This window comes from Cebus imitator, unplaced genomic scaffold (genome assembly GCF_001604975.1).
Source record: "Cebus imitator isolate Cc_AM_T3 unplaced genomic scaffold, Cebus_imitator-1.0 Scaffold138, whole genome shotgun sequence".
NCBI lineage: Eukaryota > Metazoa > Chordata > Mammalia > Primates > Cebidae > Cebus > Cebus imitator.
Genome location: NW_016107453.1, coordinates 3958738 through 3975626, shown reverse-complemented (window position 1 = coordinate 3975626; position 16889 = coordinate 3958738). Strand labels below are relative to the sequence as shown.

The following is a 16889-nucleotide window of genomic DNA, read 5'->3' as shown; positions in this document are numbered from 1 at the left end:
GTGATCCACCCACCTCGGCCTCCCAAAGTGCTGGGATTACAGGCTTGAGCCACCGTGCCCGGCCCCCCCAATTGTTGACCTGATAACCGAGACAGCTATTAAGTGACTGATGGGCAGGTGGCATCAATAGTGTGGATAATTCATATCCCAGGCAGGACTGCATGGGACAGCTCAAGATTTCCTCATGCTGCTCAGAATGGTGTGCAATTTTTAAATTATGAATCGCTTATTTCTGAAGTTTTCCATTTAACATGGTCCAGCTGTGGTTGACCGCAGGTAACTGACGCTATGAACCGTAAAACCACAGATGAGAGGTACCACCGTATTAGTTGCTGCTGCAACCATTAATTTTATTTTTCATAAAAAAACATGAAAATGTGAATTCTTTTCCACTTTTCTCTTTTTTCATGCTACACAGGACTTATTTGCTTTAGATCTGGAACTCTATAGGTACAGCGGCGTCAACATGACCGGGTTTCGGCTCCTTAACATCGACAACCCTCACGTGTCATCCATCATTGAGAAGTGGTCCATGGAGAGACTGCAGGCCCCACCCAGGCCCGAGACTGGTCTTTTGGATGGCATGATGACAGTAAGTTATTTTAAAATAAAATCATTTGCGACAACATTTGAATTCCTTGGGGGCTAGATTAAGAGCTCATGTGTTTTTAAACTGTTAGAGACAAGTGTTACGGTGGGTGCCTTGACTTGCATTAGAGAAAAGAGAGTATGCTTTTTAGGTAATTTGAAAGGCTGTGACTGGCTACCAGCAAAAACTGCTATTTTTAGCTTCCGGGATGTACTTGCCCCAGATAAAAATAAAATCTTAACAAGAGTAGCCACCATTATCAGCCAAACCAGCGCAAGGACAAGTGAAGAGTGCTTTACTCTAGGAATGTGATTGAGGGGAAGGTGGCTGCTGGGGAAGAGGAGGAAGAGCCTGTCTGTGAGTTTTGCAGAGCCAGTTTGTGTTGCTTACTTCTGCCACGTTTCAGCAAGCAGAGGCAATGTGGAAAAATGCTGGATTTACAAACAGTAGGTGTATTCATGTCTTCCTGTCCTGGATGTGTGTAGGCTCACCTCTGCAGAACTGACAGTGTTTAATACCAGCCATATGTCGCTCTTGAGGTAGATGCCAGACCTGCCTGCTGACAAGTCAGAGACACTCTGCTGAACAGATAAATTGCAAACTGCCTCATCAGAGAGCTTCTCCTTTACATCATTTGTCTCTTGTTGTCAAATGCACCTCCCTTCACTTTATTTCTCTAATGAAGCTCCCTGGGTGCTGAAGAAAATAGCAGGAAATAATTTTTAAAAAATGTTTCCTACGTAGGACCCATCTAAGGGGAAAGATAGTGTGGAATGCAGGCCGATAATACCATTTTAAATTGGCACAGTATTTTATTAGCCATTCCTATCTTTGGGAGAAGCACTCTCACTTTTAAGATGCAATTTACCCATCATCTCACAGAAAGCTGGGGATTTTTTTTCTTTTTTCTTATGAGGAACAAATGAAAACTAAGAAATAAATGAATGAAGTGGTTCTGGATGATTCTATGTTCAGGCTCCCTGACTGTTTTTCAAACCTGAAATAACTTTTAAAACTTTCAAAGTGAACTGAGAGATAATGATGGAAAGCATCTTGGTACAAATGAGCCTTCTGATGATTTGAAACATTTCTTTGAATAGGAACAAGTAGAGAATATCCACAGAGATACTAGACTTCTGAAAGGGAGAGGGAACACCAGAGACAGAAGGAGAAGCTTGCTGATAGATAGATCTGTCTCTTCTCCCTCTTGGATTAATAATTTCAGTGAGTCCAAATATGGTTCCAAATTCTCTGCCCACTCTTCCAGTGAAATTTCAATCACAGGATGAGATCTCCTATCATTTTTACCTGTGTTTGGTATGTACCACTAAAAGAGTTACAGTTTGAAGCTATGTTAACACAGATTGTGGATTTATGCCAAACATTAAATATTCACCAAAAGTATGGCTTAATTTACAAAGAAAAAAGTTAGCGTGTTCCATTATTCTGAGCTGACAAAACAGTTTGTACGTATTGACTGAGATGAGGAAGATCATCTAACAAAGGAGACAGAGCTATGCAATTCATGCGGAATCAGGCCGAGCATGAGGTGGTGCTGCTACCCTAGGGCTGTGGCCGGTGGCCTGGGCTACCGGTAGTCCCGGGGGCAGGAAGTGAGACAAGGCAGAGTCCCAGTGGATGAAAAGAGGACCTGGTCTGCCTGAAGATTTTTACTGTCATCCCAACTAAGAGAGGGGTTTGTAGGCTGTGTTCTTGTAGTTATTATTATAATAAACTATCAAAAGGAAAGTGTGGATTTATCAGAGCAGAAGAGGGTGGCTCACTAAGATGCTGTAAAAGTGGTTAGAGTAACTATTAAATCTATCAGGCCATGTCCATACTAGTTTTTTAAAGAAGTGATAGGACACAGGGCCCAGGAGGAGTTGGATCCAACAGTCATGCAAATAATAGCTTTGAAATTATATGAAGCATATTTACCTCTTTTTATCCAAAGAGTTTGCTTTGCACTTGACTGTTTTCATTCTGTTTCTCCTGGATGTGGTTACTCTGGGAGTGTGGAAACTGTGTCATGGGGAAGTGAAGGTCATGAAAGGACACCCAGTTGACCAATAGCTAAACCAAAAGAGCACACTTATGACGCCAACCCCAGGCCCAATGCTAACAAATCTTTGCTGTCAAGTTGCCTCTATCCAAACTCTTTCTTTTCTACCTTAAAGAAAAAATGTCCTTTGGTTCCAATTCTATGGGGTCCACATGGCAGACCCTGTCTGCCCTTCATTCATTCTTGCATGTCAAGCACTTGTTGCCCTCCCCCGCCCACCCTCCCACCCCCCCCACCGGCCTCCCACCTAAAAACCTTACCTACCCAGGCTGCTCAAATGGCACTTCACCAGACAGAGCCTCCATGATTCCCTGTCTAGTATAGTAGCCCTCTTCCTCGTTTTTTTCTCTCTCTCCTCTGACCTGTTTTTGTTTTCCTCATTGCTTTTATGACCTGACTTGTTATATTTTGATTTGTTTCTTCAGTACCTTCCCCTACAAGAATAGACACTTCATAAAAGTGTCTTTCATGAAAAAAAGGCTTTGTGCTTTTGTGCTCTGCTTTCTCTCCAGCACTAGAAAAGGCCCAGCACAAAGTACACCTTCAATAAACACGTATTTAATAAAGAAATTAATGCACTAAATAAATAAGAATTAAGCTTCTACTAAAACTGAAGATGTTAAATGAAAAATATTTAGGTAGCCCTGAAATAGTCTCATAAAAGTGCAAAGAGAGTCCCTATAAATAAGAAATGTGTGAATGTGCATGATCAGTAAAATAGAGATTACTTTAAAATAATAGTGTTTTTTAAAAATGCATCACAGACTGGCCACTCTTAATGTTTAAACAATGCTATTACTATAATAGAATTGCATTCTCTGAAATCATGTGTGTCATTCCACTATTCTTCAAGGTGAATTTCCCTATAAGCTGTTTATAGTCATATTTTTGTGTGTGGTGCATACATATGTGGATGAATATAGGAATTAGAAAAAGCATAAGGAAAATGCATGTGTTTTGATTTCCCACCCAATTATCTATTTTTCTCTTTAATATTTTTAATTATTAAGCATTTCTTAGAATTTAATACGCTAAAAAATCCTCAAATAATATGATGATATCAAAACCTTCAAATCTGAAAATAGAGAAGTCAGTCATACCCATGTCCAAAAAACCTTGACACCAGACTTAAAAACAATAAAATTAATTAAAGAAGAAAGTTGCCTTTAAAAATTAGGTTAAAATTGAGTTATTAAGAAAGTTGTTAAGTCAACCAAGTTCAAAAACAATGAAACTGGTTATTAAAAAATATCTTGAGAATAAAAAAAGAAAGTTTTTTATCAACCAAAGTGTTAATTAACAGAATTAACAGAAGTTCAGGGTGATTTTTATAAAATCTACTTTGTTCCCTTTTATACGTTTAATTTTTTCTCAGAACTTGGACTGATTCGACCTTTTGGCTTTTGGATAGACTGGGTAATTAATATAGGAGGTCTCATTCTCAAATGGGTTCTTCTCTGTGGACCAAAGTTGTTTATGAGTCAACACTGCACAAGAGTCGTGGGAACAACAAAGCACTGATCGTTCATCTGCCTTTCCAGTTCTTCACATCCACTCACAGCATAAAGTTAAGTCAGTAGCTTTATCCTGCTCTCTCACCTGTAAACATTTCCCTTAATCATGACCCATAGAGAATACATCCTAGAGCCCCCACCTTGTACATCCACTGCTACTCCAGTGATGAAAGAAAATAGGCAGGTGGATTTAGTACAGAAAGCAAAATCTTCCCAGATAATAAAAGCCTGGGGTTAAGTCCTGGCTATGTCTTCTAAGTGACCTGAGCAAGTTACTTAACCTCTCTCAGCTTGCTTGCTCATCCGCAAACCTGCACAATAATGCCTTCCAGTGTTACTATACAGATTAAGCTAGATTACATATGCAAAGCCTCTAGGACACAGAATTAAATTTACTTGATGATACCTGATGTTTAGCCAATTTTTAGTCAATAAAAGAACAAGAGACATTCTGAAATACCATGGCAGAATTCCATGTGTTTCCAAGTAACACATTCCTTAGCTTGCACATATAGCCCAAGATGGACTCTTGACTGGGACCTATGTGACCCTGTATCACCAGCCCCTTCAATCTCTGAAGATTAGGTTTCTCTTCAGGACCCTAACCTCCTCCAGCTGTTTCCAGCAACAATTATATAGCATGCAGGCAGCAAAGCATGGGGACTCTCTAAGCCCATATACTGTTGCTAGTCCTTGTCTCTAAGATGAGGTGGCATCTCACTGGCTTATGTTGGGAGTCCTCAAGACCATCTTCAGATTTGATGATTTGCTAGAAGGACTCACAGAACTCAGAAAATCTGTTACACTCACAATGACAGATTTATAGCAAACGAAGACAGTAAAATCAGTGAGGGAAAAAGTGACAGAGCGTTCACACAGGAAAAGCATGAACTTCCAAGTATTCTCTCCCAATAGAGTTGCATGAACAGCACTTAATCCTCAGCAATGGTCTATGACAAGTAGAAAGTATTGCCAACCAGGGAAGCTCACCCAAGCCTTGGGGTCCATGTTTTTATCGGGATGCTTGGTCACATAGGCACGGAGCTCCCATGTAGCTAGCCTTAGTTACTCAGTATCCAGCCTTTCAAGAGATCAAATTGATACAGCATGATCCAGAGCCCTAGGCCAACAAAAATAGGCATTCATCATAATTCATATTTTTGGCATAAACAATCTGATGTTGCCCAGGACCCCAGGAATACAATAACACTCTTTTTGGAATATTCCAAGGAGTTAAAGGTTATCTCTCGAGAGCCAGTCAAGGGGCCAGTCCTCTCTTTGGAATGTGCAAGGTCTGAATACCCCAAGCCTGGTGAGTTAATCCTTTACTGCATATTGTTGTAATAACCAGAACATTACGTACTGGGTAGAAGTATGCTTTCAATATGCTTATTTCATGGTTCACGCTGTGGTGAAAAGATTTTCTTAGGGTCATTGAACAATGTGATTTCACCCAAGCTTTAGATATATATAAAATGTGAACATAAACACATTTGGAAGAAGAAAATTTGAAACAGGCCACTTTCTATTACATTACCTATTACCTAAACTGACAACAGTCATTCAGTAAGCAGCCTTCAAGCACAAAACTGAAAGGGGGAGGAAAATCAGTGGTGGTTTATTAGTGCTATAATACAGTTAGTGTAAACATTTTCTCCATCTAAGAAAACATTGTATTTCAAGGAGTAGCATATTTTTTAGAATAAATAATTTTCTTCTTTGGATTGAAAGGCACAGATTAGAACTATAATTCTGAATCATTTTATTGCCCTTCCCAATATGCATCCAGCCTTGAGAAAGAATGTCCATCTTTTAAACTAGGTTTATGGAAAAGTCAGAGTATTAGAATTCCAGTCCTTATAACTTCTCTATCAAATTGGTGATTCAGTGAATTAATGAATATGCATACAAATTTTTTTTAAAGTATATCGTATTGATAACAAAAAGTCCAAGTCACCATAGCATGTGGCTATGGTTGTGAGCTGAAATCTGAGTTTGCATCCTGAATTAGAATTCTCACTCCTTCCCTTAATGGCTACAAAATTGCAGGCAAGTTATTCTACCTCTACAAGCCTCAATTTCTCTGCCTTATATACCTATTTCAAAAGTTTAGTTTCAGTAATGAAAAAGATGACATAGGTACAGTGCATATAGTACCTGGCACATAGTAATTATCAGTGAATATTAGCCATTATTGAACTGTTATTGTGACTATTAAATCGTCAGACTGATAACTTGGTTTACAGGCAGCACAGCTTTATGGTTAAGGGCATATACTCCATCACCAATTTCGTGGGTTTGAATATTGCCCATCCTACCATGAGTTTGGGGATCCCATTTAATATCTTTATTTATCTGTAAAAGAATAAAGGTGATAGTCTAAATTTAATGTTTGCAAAGGATTTAGAACAGTACATGACATATCATAAGTGCTCAATAAATGTCAGCTATTGTTATTGATTGCATTTCAAAAAGTCTCAATCTGCCAGTAGCTTAATTTCCTTGTATTAAACAGAATTGGTACAGCACAGTGGTAAAGATCATGGGTGCTAGAATCAGGCAGGTGTAAGCTCAAACCCTGGTCATGAAATTGATTATGGAGTAGCCTTATAGCAGTCAATTTCCATGAGCCTTAGTTTTCTCATCTACAAAGTAGATTGCGTAAGTCTTTAACTTAAATGATGCAAACATTTTTTAGCTTTAGAAATTACTGCTACCACTCATCTAACTATATGTCAATTACATAAATAGGAATGAAATATTTTTTCTTAAAACTACATCTTAAAACCTTGCAATTATACAGTTCTCACAAATATAAATTTCATTTTAAGGAATTAAGTAATATTAATTTCTTCGGTGAACATTTTTAAACAACTTTTTTGTGTCAGAAATCATGTTAGCCGCCAAAGCTAACTTAAACTTGAGCAGTTTCTGCCTCCAAAAAACTAATACACTTATCAAAAAACAGATATAAAGACCCAGGACAATGATAAAATACAATGATAAAAATTGTAAAGAATAATAAGTAGAGCTATTCTGTGGCCTCAGAGACTGATAGAATTGCAAGACATAGTAACCCCTGTCCTCTCTTTCCTCCTCCACCAAGACATGAGCAATCAATGCATAGTATATGTTGCATGAATCAACCAATTTTGAAAAACCATATGATAATTTCATTCTATGATTCTATGACCTGGATTCTAGGTTTAACTCTGCAAATGATTAGCTATGTATATAAATCCTTATTACTCTCCAGAAGTAATAACCAGAAGTAATAACATCTCTGGGATTTCTCACTATGAGGGTGTGTGTGTGTATATGTATGTGTGTGTGTATGTGTGTGTCCCTCCACCTCGAAGTGAGTTTTCTCACATAATAGCTTTATCTCTTCTGCTTATTTTGAAGACTTGTTGAGAATTTCAAATGAGCTAATGTATTTGAAGTTGCAATGAATCCCTCAAGTAAAATGCAAGGGTAATATAAGATTTCATCCCTAAAGGAAACCACAGGGAAGTGTATTTTATAAAATGCTGTAAGTATTATGTAAAAGTTTGCAAATGAGAGGAATTTCATGAGGAAGGGAAGAACGAGATGCCCAGCCTCCCAAAAGTAATGACTGACTTGTTTCAATCTCTATCAAGAAAGCACACGCTGGCAAGATGAGGCATGCTCTGAGCAAGTTGCACGTGTCTGCTCTTCAGAGGGTCTCCCAAAATTTGCTGTTGAGTTTCATTCCATGACTATGACCTTCTTGACTCTGGTAAATGAAAGTGACCAACACCAGTATCCTTATCTAGAAATCGCCTGTTAATGATTGTAGCTGTTGCTCCCTACCAAATATAAACCAGTAAGTAGATAGATAAATAGATATAGACAAATGTTGAGAAACAAATCTGATATTGCAACTTTGAGCTTTAGTAGCTTCTAGCTCATGGTAGTTGATCTTAACATAGAAGACACTTCATAAAATATTTGTTCCTTGAATCAAGTCTATTGTGACTGATCTGGATTGCTTTATAAAGAACTCGAAACAAAGCAGAGTTATGATTTCAATTTACTCTGGAGTGTGAGGTATTATTTTGGAGAAAAATAGCTATTGGAGAGTGAAAACTGTCTAGCTGAAGAATAAATGGCCTTTGAGATAGGATAGATGGGAGCTCTGGAAGCAGGGATAGTGATTATGCAGGTAAAGACAGGTAAGCAAAGGTGGAATTGAAGATGCGGTGTGTTCTCCTCCACAGACCGAAGCAGCTCTGATGTATGATGCTGTGTACATGGTGGCCATTGCCTCGCATCGGGCATCCCAGCTGACCGTCAGCTCCCTTCAGTGCCATCGACATAAGCCATGGCGCCTTGGACCCAGATTTATGAACCTGATTAAAGAGGCAAGTGATGCTCCCTCACAGCTCAGGGGCCCTTCAGCTGAGCACTGTTGGGCTTGCCCATTTGGTATGGTCCTTTCCACATGGTTCCTTTGGCATGATGCCCGTAAGGGAGGAGAAGCCATCATCCACCAGTCTTGCTCAGATTTCAGTGTCAAAAGTTTGTCCAGAAGGACTACCAGGAATTTTTCATTGTGATGCTGAGAAGTTTAATGACGTTACCAGATACCAACACTTACCCTCCTTCATGCAGCCATGGCCCTAGCTCCTGCTGGCTCTCCACACATGTCCATAAGAGTATATGGTGTTTCTTCCATGGTCCACTGAGTCAAGGGGAAGGTTGATCCATTATGGAAGGGTACCAGAGATAGTTCCAACATTATCAGTCCACAATCCCAGTGGCCTCCTAAAGCTCAGACTGTATAGGATTTAGTGGAAGGACCTCTTTATCTTCATTATATAGTGACAATTTTGTCATTTGTCAGCTAACCAGAAAAATCTATTCCCATTCAAAACCTACCAAGCATATTGAAAAATTTTAGCGAGTAAACAGTATTTGCAGGGATAGATTTCTTCGCTGATGTCCTGGGATCCTGGACTGTCCTCTACCTTTTCTTTTCTCTGAGGCAGTTTGACTCCTCTTCATAAGACCCTGTTCTAAGCCCCAGTACTCCTTATAGATATGTACCCTGCATTATTTTTCACTCCACCAGGCACTTCCAGGTGTGTCTGGACCTGATGATATGAAATCGGGCTCTTTGGAGTAGCTAGGCCTAAGTTCAAGATGCTCAGAGATGCTCTTCTAGTATTTCTCTGTCAGATACAGACATTTACTTCTCAAGTGAAGAGTATCTTTTTTCCTTTCTGTACTGGAGGAGGATGGAAATATAATGGGAGGAAGATTGAGGGCACATGAGAATGCCCAGCTAAGAACAAAGAAAGACACCTGCTTTGGATTCTTGTTTCTGCTGGTCTCTTCCATGCCTGCACACCCTCTGTCAGGCTGTTCAATGCACTGCCCCACTAAAGGCTGTTCCATGAGGGTGAGGACCAAGAAGGCAGGATGTATAAGGATTAAGTACCTAGCCTGCAAATCTACGTTACTTGCAAGTCCAGGATGAGGGGAATGATTTAAGGAAACATTCATTCTCATGTGAGAATTCTGTACTTGCACAGGATTAAGAGGGAGTTCTTCCTTAAATTTTGTACCCTGAGCACCTCTCTTACGACATCCTAGTGTTGGCAGTGACTACTTGGGTTTTAAATCCTAGTTCCACTAACACTGATGAGCAATATAACCTGGGCAAGTCTGTTGGTCTGTTTTCATGCTGCTGGTAAAGACATACCTGAGACTGGATAATTTATAAAGAAAAAGAGGTTTAATGGACTCACAGTTCCACATGGCTGAAGAGGCCTCACAATCATGGCAGAAAGTGAAAGGCATGTCTATATGACGGCAGGCAAGAGAAAACTTGTGCAGGGATAATCCCCTTTATAAAACCATCAGATTTCATGAGACTCGTTCACTATCACGAGAACAGCATGGGAAGACCTGCCCCCATGATTCAATTACCTCCCACCAGGTCCCTCCCACAACACGTGAGAGTTGCGAGAGCTACAATTCAAGATGAGATTTGGGTGGGGACACAGCCAAACCACATCAGCAAGTTATTTACCCTTCTTGTCATCAATTTCTCATCTGTAAAATGGGAATAGCATCATCTACTCCACAGCATGACTATCAGGATAAAGAATAAGGCAAATGCTTGTGAAGAATAGTTCAGAAACCTAATAAGTATCTGAAATACTGACTATTCTCTTGCCATTGGAAGGCACCACTAAGAACAGCCTCATTCAGTTTACTGAAGATGATGCCAGGAATTTTAAACTGGCAACAACAACAACAAAGAAATCACAAATAGGCATGAAACAAAATACCTTTTCTGACAGCTACATAAATCTGACATGCTGTGCCTAATAGAAAAACATCACACGACCTCATTTTCCCCCCGCAGCGGTCATGGTTGTGTCCTGAATAGCCATCCTGATTACCTTGATCTTTAACAAGAAAACAGCTGGTTTTCTTTTATCTCCTCGCAGTTCAAGGAGAGGCAGAAATGACATGAAAGCTTGGGATCAAACACTCAAGAGCCCCCAAGGCACCTTATCACTTGTACTTAAGTTGCATAAGAAGGTGAAATTACCAAGCCACCTTTAGGCATGTTTAAAGAAATAATGAGATCCAAGATGAGGGACCACACTGAAAATAAGAAGGCATTTTATATTCATTCACTCCAAAGAAGCAAATTCCCCATTTTTAATCTCCACAGTTAGGGGTAACAGGAAGGGAAGGGGGAATGAATCTGAAACCTTTGTCAACATTGCGTTCACCCTCTTTTGTCTCCTGAGTCAGGATGTCATATGCTACCTTTGGCAGGTTGTAGGTACCTGCAGAGAAGGTGGAATGGGGGTAACCAGAAGCAATGTCCCGGTCTGCTGGAGGACTGGCATTGAGGGAATTCCGAGACAGCCTAAAACATGTGAAAGAGAAAATGCACATGTTTCTTCAGATGAGTGCATAACTGAACAAAACTTTGCAAGTATCAGGTTTCATTAAGAAACATGAAATGAGAACTTGGTCCCAAAATTATTTCCCCTGGTTCTTTTTTTTTTTTTTAAGTAATTATCACTTTGTAATGTACTTCCAAAACTAGAGTCAGAAAAAATATAAAGAAGCAAGTTAGCAGATTGAATTTATGGAGTGAAGATCAAATTCATCACAGGAGGTAAACTTCCGGAGCAGAGGTAATTGCACGTACAGTGATTCCTGGTAACTCCACACATTGTTGGGAATCAGTAAACTTTTCAGAGACATCTTTCCAGCTGACTACCTTTCAGTGTTTGGGGTTGACTGGATAAAGGTGAAGAGTTGAAGAACATTTGAAACATGATAGAGTATGTTATTGTGTTAGCTTTCTGAGCATTTGCTAAACAAATGCATATTACATTATGCATTCCCACTCAACAACAATTAATGGAACTCTATTACATAAGTAATATTAACTTCATACCTTAAGGGATAACCCCTTAAAAAGTAGAAGAGGTGGTTTCTACCACCTAGTCATGTAAATTCTACATGGCAGAAGATTGACATGCTTCATTAAAGCCTTTTCTTATACCTCAGGATAAAGCATACACTCTTCAGGAGGATATACAGGGTGTCTGATGATCTCCTTCCTCATCCCTGTGCCAGCTCTCTCATCTCCTGCCCCATCTGCAGCACCTGCTGAACCTACTGTGGCACCCTTGAATATGCCATATGCTCCTACCAAATTATTTTGCCTCTGATTGCAATGCCATGCTCCTCTGGGTCATGCTTTATGTCTCAAGCACTAGCTCCTATCTGCAGGGTCCTGACTCACAGATGTAGACTCCATACTTCCATTATATCTGTAGGTATGCCATTGTGTTTCCATATATATCTCCAAGCTATGCGTTTTTAGTCTCAATTCCCTAGCTCTTGCACAATGCTTGTCATAGAATGAGCACCCAATAAATACATGCCAAACAAGTGAATGAATTGATAAATGAATGTATGAATGAATGAGCAAAGGAACTGAAGAACACACACTTACAATCGATAAGCATGTGCAGTGGTTTAGGACACAGTCTGTTAATAAAAGTCATATGCAGGCTGGGTGTGGTGGCTCACCATTGTAATCCCAGCACTTTGGGAGGCTGAAGTGGGTAAATCATAAGGTCAGGAGTTCAAGACCAGCCTGGTCAACACTGTGAAACCCGTCTCTACTAAAAAAAAAATAATTACTTGGGTGTGGTGGCGGACGCCTGTAACCCCAGCTCCTTGGCAGGCTGAGGCAGGAGAATCACTTGAACCCAGGAGGTGGAGGTTGCAGTGAGCTGAGATCATGCCACTGCACTCCAGCCTGGGCAACAGAGTTAAACTTCACCTAAAAAAAAATCATATCAAGAAACAATTTGATAGGACAGAGTCAGGGCCTGGACTAGACCTGTCCACTAGGGCCATAGATTCTGATAGGAGAGTGAGGCATGGTTTTAGGGAAAGACCAACCTATTTAACTCTGGTACTGGGGACACAGCTTCTGAGATTTCATCACATTTTGCTGTCAGCATGAACTTAGTCAAGTCATTTAGCTTGTTTCTCAGTTCCTCCTTCTACAACATGGGGAATAAAATGCCCACACCATATATTTGTAGGGATTACAATTTTATATGTACAGCCTAGCAAAATATTTGTCATGTAGTGGCAGCTTAATGAAAGATAGCTACCATCAAATGAAAGGTTCCGTTAAAAATGTCTGCCATGTAAGGTAGTGGTCAGGAGAAATGAGGCAACACCTAGAAACATTAAGTATATTGCCAAACGTATTATAAGCACTGCATGTTTGCTATTACTGTTATTGGTATCATCATCATTATTGGAGTCTAGGATGAAGCAGCAGTTGTTTGCAAAACAGAAGACGGTACCTAGTGGTGGAAAACCAGAAGTTCCACGGAGACAGGCATTCAGCATGCAGTAGGCCAACTGCAACAAAGCCAGGGAATGAGTGACTTTCAATCATAGACTTCACGCATGATTGTTCAAGAATGGTGAAAGGACATTAGGCTGAGTGTCTTGGTTCATTCAGGCCAAGACAGTTTATGACACCATAAACCAGGTGTCAAATAAACAGCAGAAACTTCCTGGTCATAGTTCTGCAGGCTAGGAAGTCCAATATCAAGGTGCTAGCAGAATCAGTTGCCTGGTGAAGGCTGGCTTCCTAGTTCATAGACAGCTGTCTTTCACTTTGTCCTCACATGGCGGAAGGAGCAAGGAATGTCTCAAGGGTCTCTTTTATAAGGGACCAATGCCATCCATTCACCTCCCAAATGTCCCACCTCCTGTTACCATTGCCTTGAGGGTTAGAATTTCAGCACATGAATTTTGGGGGTAAACAAACATTTGAACCATAGGATGAGCTACCAGAATACCCTAGCAAGCTGCTTCTCTGGTCAGAATGGTAGCTGAATGTAGGGGCTGAGGAAGCCCAAGAATGACGCTATGTCCAGATTAGGTTCCAGCTGGATGTGGGGCAATAAGTGGAGCAGCTGTGGTGGCAGCAAGCGCTGAAGCATCTGGAATTAAGGTTTCCAATCAGGGGTGCTGGGAAGAGCAGTGAATAGGCTACAGAACATAGAGTGCGGAGTACAGAATCAGAGATCTTGGGTTATATCAGTTGTTCTTAATTATTTTCTGGGTCACAGTCCTTCTAGTAAAACTGATTTAAACTTAGATCCATTGTCCCCCAAAACACAAACACATCTGTCTATAATCTCAGGGCCTTAAAGACACCCTGGCTTTCCTAAAAACCACATTCAAATTGCCTGGATTGAGTTTTAGGGTAGAATTTTGTATAGTGAACGGCAAATGTATAAATGAAGCATGAGGAATCCTGTCGAGCCCAGATGGAGTGATCCTGTGTGGAAGCGATAAGAAATATGTTGAAGTAAATATGGAAGGACAATTGGAATTTGTCTGCTAAAGTTCAAATTTGATTGATAGTTGATAGAAAGCCACTGTTTTTGAGGCAGAGTAAAAATGAAGTTTCAGATCATTTATCTTTGGCAGCTATGTATAGGTATAATTGAAACAGATAAACCAACAAAGATTATTGAGGAAGAAATTTCAGACATCTTGGTTTAGAAGCGATCAGCATTCATAAACAGCTGAAAGGGAAAGGGATTTGTTCAAGAAAAATATGCAAGTGTTTCTTGGAATATAGCCCTAACTTTTCCCTTAAGTTTAAATTCAACCAGTCACCTCCCAGCTGGAAGTTTCCACTTGGTGGTTCTGCTGCCACCTCCATATCAACAAATTCTCCATCATGATACATTATTTTTTGTCTGTTAAATCTACTATTACTAAAATAGCTCAACTGTCAGTTAATGACAATGCAACTGGTGTATCAAACAAACACAGCTACTGAGACAGCAAAGCCAATTCTATTTCTAATCTCCCTTTCTACTTAAAATTATTCAGTGGAATAAACTGGGCAAATTTCATGGCTTTTTTGTTGATTTAAGGTAATGACAGTCTTAGAGCTTCCTTATATTAAAGCACAGCCTCAACTTCATGATTAGAATATAGAACATCTAGTCTAAGATATTAATCAAAAGTCCAAGTTGATTTAACATCAAATACCTCCCCTCTCTGAGCTTGATCCTTCTGGAAGACTGGTGACATGAGAGAGGGGGGATGAGTGCCTTCTCCTCTTTCTCCTTTCCCTGCTTACATCCTCCCCACTCCCTGGGCAGCTGTACCTTCTACTAGGCTCAAACATAAATAATAGGACAGATCTCACTTGGCTGGGCTGCTCTCTGCTTTCTGGGCTTAGCAGGCAGTTTAATGTGGTGTCCCTGGTAGGCCTGGGAGATATTCGAAGCTAATTCTTTTTCTGGAAGCATTTCCTTTTGGCTCTATGAGTTCCTGTTGGACCATCTCTCCTGAAGTTCCTTTGACTCACCAGGTGATGGATTCCTATTTCAGTGGAAGCTCGTACTATTCTTCAGCCTCTAGACACTCAGCAGTAGACCTTATACTCTCACTGCTGAAGTCTCCTGACCCATTTAGACAGTCCCGTTGACTATAACCCAGGACATTCCCACAAAGCATGCTGGATTTATACCTCGTTTACAGGAAACACTCATTTATTCCTTTCCTGGAAATTCTGAGGTTGTCTCTAATCCCAATGCAACCAACTTCTCCCTGGCAGTCAGAAAATCAATTGGTCAACTCTTGTCAGTGCTCTTTTGTCACTTGGGAGTCACACCACAGTCCGTAGTCCACTTTGACTTTCTCACATTTAGATCAGCCATTAGTCTTCTGCGTCTTCAGCTGCAGTGAACCTATTTCAGACTTCTCCTTAGTGACGCCCTGGAAGCTCTGCTCATCAGGAGTGGTGTTAGAAAGCTGCATCCCAAAGACAAGACAGGGCAGTGTGGACGCACAGAGAGACAATACCTGTCCCCAGAGATATCTCTTCAGCAACCACCTCTACCATTCAAGTGACCTCTTTTATATATGCTTGATTTCATAGTTGGGCCCACAAGATCTAGAACCATCTCTGGAGGGCACTTCCTTGGTACTTATGTACTGGGAACATGGTGGGGGTGTCTGTCTCCCACTCTGGTATCTTGATACGCATTTTACTACTACCTGAGTGGAAGCATTACAGTAAGATGGAGCCTCCCACTCAAACCATAGTGCTACAGGTTGCCTAAGACCTCATCCCATCAGCACACTCATTTGATTAACTAAGTCCTATCAACTGTTGGTCCGAGATATTTTTTCTCAACTTTCTTTGCCCACTGCCCTCATCATTTTTCACCTAGACTATTAAAATAGCCTCTAACCCTAGTTAGATGGCATCTGTATCTTTAATCTCAGCCCTTTTGTAACTATGGTCCACATAGAAGCAAAACGATATACATAAATGCACAGTAGGTATTCTACCATTTACAAACAAGCCTGTTCATAGCTTCCTGTGTTCACCATCTAGTTCCATATAGGGTGGAGAGATATGGCTTTTTGTTTCCCCCACTAAACCTACCTAATAGCACTCTTTTGGTCATATACTTTTCAGCCTGCCTGCAAAGCCCTACCTCCCATTTTTCGCTTAGGCCAACTTTTACTCAGAATTTATTTTCTCTAGCAAGCCTTTTCTGAACCTCTACTGGAGGATGGGTCCTCCTTTCAACTCCATAGCTCTGGCATATCTTTATGTTAGCACTTAACATGCCATGCTCAGGCACTGTAAGATCTTTCCCTAGGACAGAAAGTCAATTTATCTTTGTGTCCTCAGAGCACTGTGCCTGTACATGGCCAGCATTTAAAAGATGCTTATTGAACTGAATGAAGCTAGAAAGTTAAATTCTAGCAAAATCTTAATAAATTTTACTAAACTAATACTAAATTTTAAACTATATAAATAGCTCCTGATTGATCTGCTCCAAAATAAATTTACTATATAAGAATGAAAAATTATTTCTAAATGTCAATGCTTAAGGGATGTCACTGAGAGACACAGAAAATATGGACAGTTTCCTGCCACTGCTTTGCTTAAAGAAATGTAATTTATTGGTTCTATTTTGATGAAATGAAGATTATATATTTGAATATATAAAGCTAATAATTGAATTCAAGCTTTTAAACATCAAAGAGTAAAAGATAAAATTTTTCACTTAGGCACCTATATGTGTTTAATATTTGTCTGGATTTTTATTTAATAGGTCACTATGGAGTGGGGTTTTTGGTTGGTTGGTTG

The 16889-nt window shown here is 40.0% G+C and overlaps 1 protein-coding gene across 8 annotated transcripts in view; it reads left to right on the top strand.

The window, feature by feature from the left end:
* The window catches only part of GRIK1 (glutamate ionotropic receptor kainate type subunit 1), a 388898-nt gene that overhangs the window by 279494 nt on the left and 92515 nt on the right, over positions 1-16889 (top strand). For all 8 annotated transcript variants that reach the window (XM_017541943.2, XM_037743256.1, XM_017541947.2 and 5 more), the window contains 2 exons: positions 419-592; positions 8407-8550. In XM_017541943.2, coding sequence (XP_017397432.1) covers positions 419-592; positions 8407-8550 — 318 coding nt within the window. The remainder of the gene's footprint in view (positions 1-418; positions 593-8406; positions 8551-16889) is intronic.